The sequence below is a fragment of the Myotis brandtii genome, unplaced genomic scaffold (assembly GCF_000412655.1).
Source record: "Myotis brandtii unplaced genomic scaffold, ASM41265v1 scaffold453, whole genome shotgun sequence".
Lineage (NCBI taxonomy): Eukaryota > Metazoa > Chordata > Mammalia > Chiroptera > Vespertilionidae > Myotis > Myotis brandtii.
In genome coordinates this window covers 341,864-356,717 of record NW_005367314.1, presented here as the reverse complement: position 1 = coordinate 356,717, position 14,854 = coordinate 341,864, and the positions used below count along the sequence as shown (strand labels likewise).

Here is a 14,854-nt window from a genome sequence, read left to right as displayed (position 1 = left end):
CTCCTAGAAGGTCTCCCAGTCTAATTAGCATATTTCCCTTTTATTAGTATAGATAGAGGCCTGGTGCATGGGTGGGGGCCAGCTGGTTTGACCTGAAGGGTGTCCCGGATCAGGGTGGGGGTTCCCTTGGGGCATGGGGTGGCCTGGGCGAGGGGCCTGTGGTGGTTAGCAGGCCAGCCACGCCCCCATGGGGTGAGGGTCCTCGCTGGGGGGGCATGACCAGCCTAGGTGAGGGGCTGAGGGCTGTTTTCAAGCTAGCCACACCCCCTTCAGGATGGGGGTCCCCACTGGGGAGCCTGGCAAGCCTGGGTTAGGGGCTGATGGCTGTTTGCAGGCTGGCCAAGCCCCCCAGCGGGGACCCTCACCCCATGAGGGTGTGGCCAGCCTTGGTGAGGGGCTGAGGGCTGTTTTCAGGCTGGCCACACTCCCTTCAGGAAGGGGTCCCCACTGGGGTGCTTGGCCAGCCGGGGTGAGGGACTGATGGCTGTTTGCAGGCTGGCCACAGCCCCGGGCAACCCAGGCTTCCAGACCCTCCTTGAGTGGAGGTCAGAGCGGCTGGAAGCAGGTATCTGGGATTTATTTATCTTCTATAATTGATACTTCTATAATTGAAACTTTGTAGCCTTGAGGGGAGCCTAGGTCCCGCCAGCGTAGGCGGGAAGCTTGGCTTCCTCCATCGCTGGGGGCAACCCAAGCCTCCTGTTCTCTCCAGCTCCATGGCTGCCAACATCTTGGTTGGGTTTATTTGCATACTCGCTCCTGATTGGCTGGTGGGCATGGCTTGTGAGCATAGTGGAGGTACAGTCAATTTGCATGTTTCTCTTTTGTATACATCAAAAGTTCATCAGAATGGCTACTATAGTTCTAAATTATCCTTGGTAAAATGATGCCATTTAGAAGGTAAGTATAAGAATTTGGGATATGGTCTAAAAATACATGTAAGAAGCAGTAATCTACCTCAGAGGGGCACAGTCTTAAGTTTAGACTGAGGTAGGGAGAGTTAGGACTGGTCAATTGAAAGTGCTGCTTGTGTTCCTTGTGCCTCAGCCCTCCCCCGCCCCCCCTCCCCCATACACACACACAACCACCTAATTTCTAGCCCATCTCCAGCTGCCAACCGACTCTACTGATTTGCAGTTCCCAGTAGATAGAAAGGACTGGAGATATTTCACAGAAAATAAAAGCAAGACAAGACTGAAGAAAGTTCTCATAAAATCTTGCTAAGGGACCTGAGGCAAAATTTTTCTATAGGATTTTCCAAAGTTCAAAAGACACTGAATTCTTTGGTCCTTGGGGTCATTTTGAAGAGTAGATTCATTCAGTTTACCTCCATCCCCTTCCTGTGAAAATGTCCCTTATAGATATGGAATAAAAAATTAGAGCGACAAAACCACATTGTGTTGTAAGTAATAAAACCCATCTCTACCAAGGATAAACATTTTTTAACTGTGTAATTAGAGGATTCCTAAAAGGGACTTCTTATTCAGAGAGACAAAATAAATTCAGCATTTAGGGAGCTGTAATGAAAATAGGTCAGTTCAGATTAAATGCAAGACTCATCTTCCCAATCAGAGAGACCAACAGCTCCCTGTCCCAGCAAGAGGGTCAAGGGGCCACAGAGGGCATCCATGGTTTCCAAGTTGAGGTCTTGGATCATGGACAAGAGAAGTTCTTAATTAGATCTTTGTGGATCCCCAATATTGTTGAATGCTGGCTCTTCCCAAATACCACCCAAACAATCCATTGATAAGACAGATCTGAGTTTATGGTTACTGAAGTATGAGGGAGCACCTTAGGAGCCGCGGTGTGCTGAGCTAACTCCGATCAGCTGAGAAGCTGGATCCTGAGCATTTCTTTCCAATTCCCTGTTCAGTGATGTCACCTTGGTAACTTGAAGTTAGCCAATATAGGAATATTTCTACCAAACAAATCATCAAAGTCCACAAATCAGGGATATATTTTTATCTTCAGGGTTCCAGATTGCTTTAGTAGCATCTTAGGTTATAGAAGCAAAGTTGGGATATTTAGGAAATGTTGAAGTTTGCATTAAGGCAAATCTTTTAATGCAGAGGCTTGATTAAGATTGGGTAAGGATCATAATATACTGTAAAAGTTTAGGATTGGTAGACAAAACAAGGAGAGGGTTTTGAAGCAAGGTTTTCTAACAATCTTGGAGAATAGTCATTTGATGCTATCTACTGAAAAGTCAGACAGTTTGATGTTAATTAAAATGAATTTTTCTCTAAGTTCCTGATATAAAAAATTACTTGCAACTTTTATCTTCTGAGTGAGAGTTTCCTGGAATACTAGTAATAAAGTCATGTTGGTGAAGACAGTGGAATAGTAAAGTCATGTTAATGTACACAGTAAGCTAATGGGTGTGGATGGTTTCGGTTCTCACATATAATACTTGAGCCTTCAAATTATATAAGAATTAAGGAGAGGCTTCAATGGAATTATCATACATAAAAAAGCATAAAGCTCATAGGAAATATTCTCTTGAAATAATTTTCAACTTTATAAAAAGAAAGAAAAATCTGACTCCACATCCTAATGATATGTATGTCTTTTCTTTACCAAACATTTAAATAGCTTTTAATGCCCTTTCACTATTATCAAGTGATAAGGATTTAAATATATTGCACTTATATACTTTGGGAACTAACTACATCAATCATTTGCTTCTACAAGACAATAATGTAAGTGGATGACTTAGAATATTTAACATAAAAATAGAGATTTTTATGTCTTTCATCATTTCAATCATTAAGTGAATTTTTAATATCTTTCTTTTCTTAGTTGGACCTTTTACTTGGTCAGAAGTCTATAAGCGTTCAGAAATGAATTAATTGTGAGAAGAAACTTTTTTTTTCCAATATGACTAGACAAAAGAGAATGTTTAAATCATAGAGTTGGAAGGAATCCCTTACCTTCCCAATTCTATCCCATTTTTACCTTATTGTAAATATTTGTAATGAAGGATAAACACAATATAAAGTTTTTCTTTGTAGCATATTTTATTATTCTTAAGACATGCTGATCTCTTTGTTGATCTAAAATCTATTACCTTCCTTTGTTCCCTCCTTTCTTTATTCTTCCCTCTGAAAACATACGGAATAAATATATTTTCTGTTCAGTTTAACATATTGAAGACACTGCCACAATTATTGAGTTTTGAACTTGGTTGTATTTTTTTCCTGAGATAGTCAGCCTGAGTTTATTGAACCGTTCCTCTGTTTCAGAGGTAGTCAATGTGTGGACTAGGACTGGCCCATGATTATTTCTCACCCTTTGAGAACTATATGTTATAGGTCCTCGGGGAGCTGTGCCAGAATATAAATCAACATCCTCTTGCCTTCATTGAAAAAGTCTTGCTATGGAAAAATAAAGCTAGCTGAATTAAATAGTGCTAAACAGTGTGGTTAATGATATAGTTGCTTTACATTGTGGCACAAGCTTTTTTATATTGTTGCAGATAAACAGTTGAGCTAACTCATTTGACAGCATTTGTTCTTATAACATAAGTTCTAGATCCTTTCTAATTATTCTTCTCTAGATTACAGCCAATGCTTCCAGAGAGAGAGAGTCTGCTAAAAATATAATGGAAAGCATTACTTCCTTGTATCTGGACACTATTCGTCTTAGCATCATAGCCTAATAGTTTTTAATGAGTTTTAATCAAGTACAACACCTCAGAATTATATATTTATTTTCAAATTCATGCTACTTATAGTCCATTATTTCAAAGTGGCTACCTACAAATTATTCTATCCAATTTTGTATTCGTGAATGTAAGGTATGTAGTTATTGTTCTGTAAAACAAAACAACAACAAAAAACCCCCCACCAACTCAGTCACTTTAAACAATAACATTTAAAAGGAAATTCTCATGAGTCTCTGGTTCAGCAGGTCAGTTGTGGTGACTTTGGCTTGTTCCTCTGATCTTGACTGGGCTCTCAAGCATTGGCTGGGGGCTGACTGGTCTAGGACAGTCTCTGCTGAGACAACTCGGCTCTCCTCCACAGGATTTGTATCCTCCAGGAGACCAGCTGGAGCCTGTTCTCATGGCAGTGACAGGGTCCCAAGATTGGTAGGAAGCACACAAGACCTCTGTAGGGATCAGCCTCAGCTCTGCATAGAGTAGATCAGACAAGGGTAGAAAATGGACCTGGAGGTGGACAAGGAGAAAATAACTACCACCATGCCAATGTCTTCTTCAAAGTTCTTTATACAAATTTTGAAAATGTCACTGACAAATATTTTCCATGGAATACCTAATGGACCTTACAGATGCATTGATCAACAGTTTAGAATATGTTATTTAAACAGCTATGACTGTACCAATAAGAGTTTTCATCCAATCTATGTTTTTCCATGCTGTTAATAAGGGTTCAAATTTGACGCTTCAATTAAGAAATCATCTGTAGTTTCCTGAACATAGGAGTGATCATCACTGCATTATTTATAACAACAAAATACTGGAACAAATGCAGGGCTGAATAATTTAATATGGTAATCCACATTATAAGTTATTCCATGTGGTTTTTAAATTTTAAATAATTGATGAAATGGGAAAATGCTCACAATTTAATTTTAATGACAAAGTGTTAAGATACATAGTGAAACACAATATAAACAAAATTACAGACATCACATTTTATACCCAATATAGAAATATTTTGAAATCATAGAAAGAAATGCAATAAAAATATACTTATTATCTTTGGATGGCAAGATTATATTGATTTTTATTTTTATCTTAACATTTTTAGATATTTTCCAGATTTTCTACAATAAACAACATCATATCAGAAAAAAATAAACATATATTTAATTTTTTTGTATTTTGTAATTTTCCTGGGAATTAAAATAAAGCTCACATTTCCCTCTACTTTGAAAATTGTGCATTTGTCCATTGCCAATCTGATATTTTCTGAAAATTGTTATGAACAGTTACAATTGGGAAGGAGAGTATAGTAGCTAGAATTTAATAAGTATTTCAAAAGCATAGTAGCAGATTTTAATAAGTAGTTCAAAAGCATAGTAGTTAGATTTTAATAAGTATTTCATCAACATTTTCATCTTAAAAATATTTCCTGCAGTCACATGAATGCATGTTTTCTTTTTCTATTGAATGCCAAAAAGAAACAGGACTTTATTATTATCTTGGAGCAATATTAAATTTCTATTCTAGAACCAATAAAAAGGAACAGGTCTGTGGGACAGAATGGGAAAGCAGGAGGAAAATATCTCCATTGATGCTTCATTGGTTATATCACTATGTGACCGAGGGACCTATGAGATAACTATATCTATTTTGACACTGATTATTTCTTTATAGCCTTTAAATTCTTACTAACGCTGAAAATCATATGTCATGAGGTTACATTTAAGCCATCTGGAATACTTAAATGAATACATTCAGATGCTAGAATAAAGCCTCTGAAAACACAACAGGTAACTCTTTTCCTGCAAAGGATGTAGAATGTGAAGGTGAGTAAATCACCTACCAGACACAATGTCTACCAGAGGCATTGTGGTAAAGTTGGCCACAAATTCTCTGATTCTCCTCCCACTGAGAAGTGGAGTCTCTACCCCTCCTCTTAAATGTAAGTGGATTCTGTAGGGTAGAATATAGCAGAAGTGACACTGTGCCAGTTTCCAGGTTTCAGCCTTAAGTGACTGGCAGCTTGTAATTCCTGATTCTTGGAAAACTCATTCCAGGAAGCCACCTGCCAGTTTGTGAGAAGCCTAAGCCACCTGGAGTATTCATACCTGTAGGCCCCAGCTGACAGCCCCAGCTGAGCTCAGCCAACTGTGAGCATCAATGCAGACATGTGAGTGAGCCTTTTTGGAAATGGGCCAGTCACATCTTCAGGTGACCCCAGCCTCAGCCACTATGACTCCAGTTATATGAAAGATCCCCAGGAAGATCCATGCAGCTGAGCTCAGACAACCCCCAGAACCATGAAACATAATAAATTGCTGTTTTAAGACACTAAGTTTGGAAATGGTTTGTTGATTACTAACCAAAAAACTAGAACATTAGCCATTTGCTGGTATAGTACTTGAGATAAAATGTGAAAATACAGAAAATAGATGGTGACATAAGATCTCTGTAAAACTATCTTTCAAACTGGAATGGAGACATATACTCTGTAATTAATCAGGGAAACCAAGAACAAATAAAAAGAAAGCTCAAGATAGCATTTCACATTTGGAGTATGTTTATGGCACTTTACAGTTTACCATAACCTTGAGGAATATGAATTATTATCATCATTATTTTTTATACTTTTCATCCCTCCCTCCCTTTCTTCCCTTTGTCTACCTCCAATTTCCAAGTTGTTTTCACTCCACTAAACCTCAGAAGGAGCCTCATTCATCTTCATATTCTCCCCATGCCATTTATAGTACATGAAATATACTAAAGAATGCTGCTCAAACAGGTACCCATTTGGAGAAGTCTGGTAGGCAATCTTAAAGGTGAAAGGGTAAACCCTGGCAGGGTGTTATCCACAGAAGCCCACATTTTTTCTGCTTAATCAGAAATGATCAATACAGTTAGGAACAGTTTTTGTTGTTGTTGTTTTAGAAACAGTTTTTGTGTATTTTTTAAAGCCATGACAACAAAAATATTAGATGTGTAAACCTTTTTTATACTCACCACCAATTTTAAGACTTTTCTAGAGTGTTTTATAACTCTGTTTTGCTTCTAGGTATTCCAAAGTTGATCACATCTGATATGATTAAAGAAGGTGCTGCTGTAATTGATGTGGGTATCAACTATGTCCACGACCCAGTAACAGAAAAGATAAAATTAGTTGGAGATGTGGACTTTGAAGGTAATAAATTATATCATTCTTGATAAGTAAAGGTAAAGAAAGATTGTATTCTTTGTGTTTTGATAGTAGAAAGAGAAAGTTTCTATTTGATGGCGGCAATATTATTAATCAGTGTGACTCTTTCCTCTGAGGGCAGCATGGTGAATAAGAGCGAAGTGCAGTTGGAGCTTATCAAACCGCACACTGTTGCCCTCCTAGGCTGTCATAGGCTCCCTGCATGGATGGAGCTCCCAGTCCAGTAAGCTGGCTCTCCAAGGGAACATGCGTGTCTGTCTGTGTATGTGTGTGTTATGTGTACCTGTTGATCTCTTTAGGAAATGACCCCATTTCTTTATTTCACTTTTCATGCTCAGTCACTAATGTCAGATAGCAATAATTTATTTGAATGTCTCAACTTGAAAGAATGAGAATATATTTCAAGTCTTGACCCTATTTCCTATTTTTCTTGCACTGTCATTCTGCTTCTTGATAACATTACAGTTACCCTGTGTTGATTGTAAAAATCACCACACACTTATGATGCACCAGATGGCATAGACAGCACATGATAACCAGCTTGAGGCAAGAAAAGCTGGGATGTTTTCAGTTCATAACCTTGACTGTGCTTGTGGGATAAACTTACCCAGCAGTTCACCATATCTTATAAGACCTTTCTCTTATATGATGTGTTGGTCTCACATCATTTCCATGCATTCTTATGATTAGCTAAGAATATTTTTTTTGCTCATGAGGATATTCTGAAAATATTTTAAAATGAGCATTTGGGGGTGAGTGCATATGCTTAGTGCACTTCAGCTGGCAAACTACTCCACTTGGTAGAATCTATTAAATTCAATTGTGGTTGTGTATCAAAGTATATAATGAAATAAAAAAAAAGAAATCACAATGAGAAACAAGCCATGAAATGGACAGGAAAGAGCATTTGTCTGGGACTCTGAAGAGGTGCTTTTAGACCTGGTATTCTAACCCACTAACTTTGCAACCTCTCTGGGCATCGTTGTTATTATCAGTTAAATGATAGAATGGCTCCTTCTAGTCCTAATGCTTGGTATATATTGTACATTCAACTGAGTGCTACCAAATGATTGTGTAAAACCCCATAAACGTTTGTAAGGTCAGATTTTTCTGATCCTAAAAATCTCACTCTTGCTACATTGCTGGTTCATGGAGCTAGAGGCCTAAGGAAGACCTGTACTTAGTAAAGAAGACCTTGCCATGTAGGCCATGACTCAGCCACCCAGAGGAGCAGGCAAGTGGTAGGTTTTGACATGTCGTTCTTCATGTTGTTCTTCAGGACTTAACCTGAGGTGAGGGCCGATCCCTTGGCTGAGAAGGAGGAACTTTTAACTTGGGTTGTGACACAAAACTTATAAGGTAGCATTTGGCTGCTAATTGCCATAGGGAAAGTGTGGCTGCCTTGTGAGTATTGGTGAAAGTTTCACTAGAACTATAGCCAAGATCAACAAAACGGATGTAGATAAAATCAAGTGCTGAAGGAAATTGTCCTTGCTGAAATCTTTGGCTTACTAATAAAGGAAACAGGACAACTGACGTCAAGTAGATTACTTTGATGGGAATAATTTTTTAAAGAATAATTTCATCAATGACCTATTAGAGGAATATTAAAAGTATGTAAATAATTGCAAATTTAATAATTTATAAAACCAGGAATCATTTTATCTATTTTATTTCTAAGAAAATTCAGATGCCTATTTGTAATCTTCATTATTAGATGTATTGGCCTCAGTTTGAATCACTCTCTCAAAAGAGTGATATTTTATAAAGCTTGTATTAACTATAGTTCTTGACAAAAGAAAACATAAAAATACCCTTTTTTCTTTTTTACTGTAATGTCAGGTTTGTGTTTTGGTGTAGGTATTATTTTCTCTAGAGCACATCTTTCTTCATCTACGTAGGTTTCCTGTTCTCAATTTTCCTCTGCTTCATTCTCTTCTTCCTTTTTTTATTTTTCTCCTCCTTCTGAGCCCAGAATAGAATAGAATAACTTTTTTTAGGGTAATGGCATTGTATAGTGTTCAGGACTAAAGGTGACATTGAGAGAAACAATTTTCCATCTCTCCACTACTGCTCCAACAACTCCCTACCACCTCAGTCACAGATTTGCCAATATTCTTGAAGAGGTGACAGGAAAATCTAGAAGAAAATTATATTGAGGGAAAAGAAAATATGAGAGGCTTTTCTACAAATGACCTGAGAAGATGGGGGCATTTGTATTGTTCTTCATTTAGTAATAACAGTAGCTAGTGTTTGAGATTCTTTCAATGTGCTAGGTACTGTTCTCATCCTCTTGCATTAATTATTAATTTTTTATGAACCCCTTAAGGTAGGTGTTATCACTATCCCTAGTTTATAGAGGCACACAGACCCTGAGCATCATGCCTGAGATGACATAGTCATGTAGCACCATTTGTTCACAGCCAGACTCTTGCAATTTCTACCCTCTATTGCAGGAGAGGGGAAACTTTTCTGTCAAGGACCATTGGGATATTTATAACATCATTCGAGGGCCATATAAAATTATCAACTTAAAAATTAGCCTGCTATACTGGTATTTGGTCAAACATTAAATTAACTCACCCCTAATGCCTTGGCAGGGCGAGGCCAAATGATTTCACGGGCCTTATATGGCCCACGGGCCGGACATTCCCCACCCATGCTACATCTCCACTATTTTGTACTTTACATGGTTAATGCATAAAGTCACTTTTTAATTTAACCCCCAGGATATGTATATATCAAGTTTCAAATGTGCTTGGACAGTGCTTTGGTGTATAGCAATCCTCACTTTGCTTGGTTCTGGTGTGCAGAGATTTCAGTTACCATGATTTAGCTACATAACACTAGTCTCCCAACAAAGAAGTTTGAATTTTAGTGGTATCCTATCTAATAAAGAGGAAATATGCTAATTGACCCTCACACCATCACAAAGATGGTGGCGCCCACAGCCAATAATGAGGGAATATGCTAATTGACTGCCCTTCCCTCAAAGATGGCGGTGCCCACAGCCACAAGATGGCCGGCAGGAGAGGGCAGTTGTAGGCGATCAGGCCAGCAGGAGAGGGCAGTTAGGGGCAACCAGGCCTGCAGGGGAGAGCAGTTGGGGGGGACCAGGCCTGCAGGGGAGGGCAGTTGGAGGAGACCGGGCCATCAGGGGAGGCCAGTTGGGGGCAATCGGGCTGGCAGGGGAGGGCAGTTGGGAGCAATCAAGCCATCAGGGGAGCAGTTAGGTGTCAATCAGGCTGGCAGGGGAGTGGTTAGGGGGTGATCAGGCTGGCAGGCAGAAGCAGTTAGGGGCAATCAGGCAGACAGGCAGGCGAGCGGTTGGGAGCCAGCAGTCCTGGATTGTTAGAGGGATGTCCAACCGCCAGTTTAGGCCTAACTGGCAACCGTACATCCCCCGAGGGGTCCCAGATTGGAGAGGGTGCAGGCTGGGATGAGGGACACCCCCCCAAGTGCAAAAATTTCATGCACCAGGCCTCTAGTGTTAACTATAATTGCATAAAGTGCAAACTTCACTGCTAGGTCCTCAGTCCAAAAAGTATTATGTAAATATCTAATGTGGGTTGTGACCAATCATGTCACAAGTTTCTAAGTGTGTTGGTGATTGGCTCTGGCACATTCAGTTCAGATAATAAAGTGCACAGTTCTGTTGACTCCTTGTCCCCCAGTGATAGACCTCATGACATTTTACAAACATAGATCATGGAAAGAGGGAATTACCAGGAAGTAAATGAAGAGTGATGATACTGAAGGGGAAATTTGAAATAGCTGATCAGGAGATATTGACAATGTCTGCATTTGCCATTTGAAAGACTCTAAATATACAGCTAGAGGGATTTACTGAAGGCAAACTTATGGACATGTATAGAATGTCCCAGGACAGGTTGGGGGTGAGGCTGGGATGCCAGACAGATGGGGTAGCAACAAAGGGCAGGCCAACCACAGCTGAATTGGGCCATACTAGTTGATAGGTGGGCCACAGAGTGGGAGTCTGCTTTGAATCCAGGACCCCTGGCCTTGGGAGATTGGGCTATTGCCACTGCCATAGTCCACAAAGTCCCCAGTAGTTGGGGCAGTGGTACACTAAGGCAGCCCAAGGCAAGGAGGCCTGAGTCATATTTTCAGGAACCGGAGGCAAATCTACAAAAAAAGCCTTGGTTTCCATTCCAGAGCCCAGGGTTGCACAGGGCTCCCAAGACTTTGCATATCTCCTGATTCAATACTAAGGTTCTTGTGCGTATGCCTCCCTGGGTGGGGCAAGTTACCTGCTGTTAGAATAGAGCCCATGGATATACCCAGAGTGGGATTGCTGGATTAAATGGTAGTTGTATTTTTAATTTTTTGTGGGACCTCCATACTGTTTTTCATAGTGGCTATACCAATTTGCAATACCTCAGACAGTGCACAAGAGTTCCCTTTTCTTGCCCTAGCTAGTTTTGCTCAGTGGATAGAGCACCGGCCTGCAGTCTGAAGGGTCCTGGGTTCGATTCTGGTCAGGGGCACATGCCCGGGTTGTGGGCTCGATCACCAGTGGAGGGCATGCGGGAGGCAGCCGATCAATGATTCCCTCTCTTGTCTCTCTCTCTCTCTCTCGCTCTCTCTCTCTGAAAAATATATATATATATATATATATATATATATATATATATATATCCCTTTTCTTTACATCCTGGCCAACATTTATCCTTTGTCTTTTTGATAGTGGGCATTCTAACAGGTGTGAGGTAATATCACATTGTGGTTTTGATTTGCATTTTCCTGATGATTGATGATGTTGAGCATCTTTTTATGTTCCTGTTGGCCATTTGGATGCCTTCTTTGGAAAATTCTATTTGGCTTCTTGGCCCATTTTTTAATTGGATTGTTTGGTATTTTGTTATTGACTTGTGTGAGATCTTTATATATTTTGGATATTAACCCCTTATCCATATATGGTTTACAAACCATATTCTCCTATTCTATCAGTTGCCTTTTAATTTTGTTGTTTATTTTTGTTGTGCAGGAACTCTTTAGTTTAATGTAATCCCACTTGTTGTTTTTTGCTTTTGTTACTTATGCTTTTGGTGACATATTCAAGAAATCATTGCCAAGACCAATGTCAATGAGCTTTTTTCCTATGTTTTCTTCTAGGAGTTTTATGGTATCTTATGTTTAAATATTTAATCTATTTTGGGTTAATTTTTGTGAGTGGTGTGAGATAGAGTCCAGTTTCATTTTTCTGCATGGGGTTATCCATTTATCCCAGCACCATTTATTGAAGCGGCTGTCCTTTTCCTATTGTGTAGATACAAAGGGGTGGTCCTAGAGAGGGAGGAAAAGAGGGTCCTTAGCCCAGCTTCCCTGGAAAATGAGGGGGAAAGAGAAGGCACAGACCCTGAGCTGATCTGTCTGTCTACTCTCCGTCCTACAACTCGCTCTTTTCTGAAACTGTACCAGAAATGAGACACCCCAAGCCTTGGAGGGGACACATAGCTGAGCCCACTCCTATTAGCAAATTCTTCCTGAACCATAATTCCCAGCCCAGTAGAGGCCCAGGGGCTTCTCTGACCTCTCACAACACTCTTTTGCAAATAGAGTTGAGGAAGACAGTGGGAAGAGGAGACGTTGCCCATGGCCCTCTCAGGAATCCCTAGAGGCCAGAGCAGGGTTTGTGACTGGGATACTGGCAGGGGTGGGAAGATGCTATGTGTCAGACATTGTTATAGGCACTTGGGACACAATAGTGACCTAAATAGGCAAATCCTTACCCACGGGTAGCTTACCTTCTAATTGGAGGAGACAAATAATAAATAAATACATACATATTAATATAATATCTTAGGCAGTGTTTAGTGTTACAAAAATTAAACAAAATGAGGGGGGTTAGAAAATTGTGGAGTGAGGTTGTTTAGAAAGGGTAGTCAGGAAAGGCTCACCTCTGACCTGAACAAAATGAGGGAGAGAGACGTGTGGATATGTGGGAGAGGAACATGCCAGGCATCTGGAACAACAAGTGTGAAGACCTCGAGGAGCAGCATGCCTGGTGGAGCTCAAGAGGTAGCAGCAAGGGTGCCATATCATGTGGGGCCTGTGGACCATGGAAAAGAATTTGGATTTTCTAAGTGCAATGGATAGCCACTAGAGGATTTTTTGGGGAAAAAATAACAGTGGACTTGTGTTTTAGCAGGATCACTGGCTACTGAATAGCAAATAGATGGTAGAGAAGTAAGGGTATAGATAGGGTAACTATTAGGAGGCTATTCTAATTATCCAAATAAGAAATTATCCAAATTGAGCTTGGTAATGGATGACTGTGTTAAGACGTGGTTAGATGGTATTATAATTTAAAAGGAGAGTTAGAATGATTGGGTAAATGATTAGGTATAAAAGAAAGAGAAGAATCAAGTATGACTCTTAAGAATTTTCAAATACACAAGAGGGAAGGTGGCAATTCTAGAATCCTTTTGAGATGAGTCTGAAAGGATCAATGAATTTCACCTAAGTATGTGTAATTACGTAAAGAGTTGGCAGAGGGAAAAGGGACTCTTTTCAGGTAGAGGGAGCAGCAGATCAAAGGCAAGGAAGAAAAAAATTACAAAAAGTCTTTCATACTCAATAGTAGGCCCAGCATTGCATGTTAAATGAGTAAAGTATGATATTGTAACAATTGTGGCCAGAATAGCTGGAGCCTTACCTTGCATCCTTCCAAAGGATCTCCACTGGACAGGAAACCTCTCCTACAGCAAAAGGGACCCTATAATTTGGGACTCCATTTGGTCAGATTTATTCCTCAAATTTGAAACCCAATATTAGAAACATGAGGACAGAAGAGGATCTAAAATTATGTGGAAGCCTAGTACTATGTTTCTGAGAAAGTACTAGAAATGGAACTAAAACATCTGGAGTGCTCTTAAAGCAGTTTTCATCTATATTTTCTCTTATTACAGTTGCTTCTAGATGTCTTGTATATTCATAGTGCTCCACATTTGAAGCCTAAGCGTTACCTTTCACCCCATGCTTTTTTTATATTATGTCCAACCTTTCATAAGAGATTATGGAGTCAGGCTGACTGAGGTTTCAAGCTTAGCTCTGTTGCTTAAAACAATTAGGCAAATCACTTCACCTCTCTGAGACTTGATTTTATCATCTGAAAACTGAGGTAATAATACCTATCTTAAAAAGTTGTTGTGAAGATTAAATGAAATAATCACCTCACATGAGCTGATGTATGCGACTTGCTAAGCATATGGCTGGCAGAAAATAGTTTGTGTGTGTTTATGTATGTGCACACTACTCACCTTTTCTCTCCATCCCCACTATAGTACTAATCTAGAAATATATAACTTCACATTTCAGTTACCACCCTGCTCTTCTTTACTTTCCGGCCTCAGCTCTCTTCTGTGTAATTACATCAAGTCTGTTCTTTACCCAAAAGTCATATGAATCAACTTAAGAGACTCATACTTATCCCCATCTTCTCAACTCCTAAGCAGATCTCATCTAACTTACTCATTTTGCTCTTAACCCTTTACCACCTTGAACTTTTACTTAGTTCTTACCTACTATACATTATGCCTCTGTAAGGCAAACTTCTTGCCCTGCATTTCTTTTGTATCTCCATCCCACATCAGCTCTCAGTCATCTTAGTCAGATCATTGGTCATTTGTATGACCATCCTCTGCACTTATAAATGTCAAGTATTACTCTTACAGAGATAATTCTTTAAAGTTGCCTTAATGGCAACAAAACTCCTACTCAAGGTAACATCAAACAAAGTATTAATCTATAGCAACCCAGATCTAATAATGATACATACATTGAGTCATTGTTGATTGACTCAACACATATTTCTCACCCAACACACCTTCAAGGTACCAGGCATAGTCCCTGCCTCACAGAACTTATATTCTCTAGATTACATGTTAAAACAAGCTTATTTTGAAGTATTTTCAGCACTATTTACTCCCAAGTGTGTGTTGTACAAGATGGAAAACTAAGAGCCTATTACC

General features: G+C 39.6%; 1 protein-coding gene across 3 annotated transcripts in view; it reads left to right on the top strand.

The window, feature by feature from the left end:
* The window catches only part of MTHFD2L (methylenetetrahydrofolate dehydrogenase (NADP+ dependent) 2-like), a 98,654-nt gene that overhangs the window by 68,924 nt on the left and 14,876 nt on the right, over window positions 1-14,854 (top strand). For all 3 annotated transcript variants that reach the window (XM_005874815.2, XM_005874814.2, XM_014546595.1), the window contains one exon: window positions 6,720-6,845. In XM_005874815.2, the coding sequence (XP_005874877.1) occupies window positions 6,720-6,845 (126 nt within the window). The remainder of the gene's footprint in view (window positions 1-6,719; window positions 6,846-14,854) is intronic.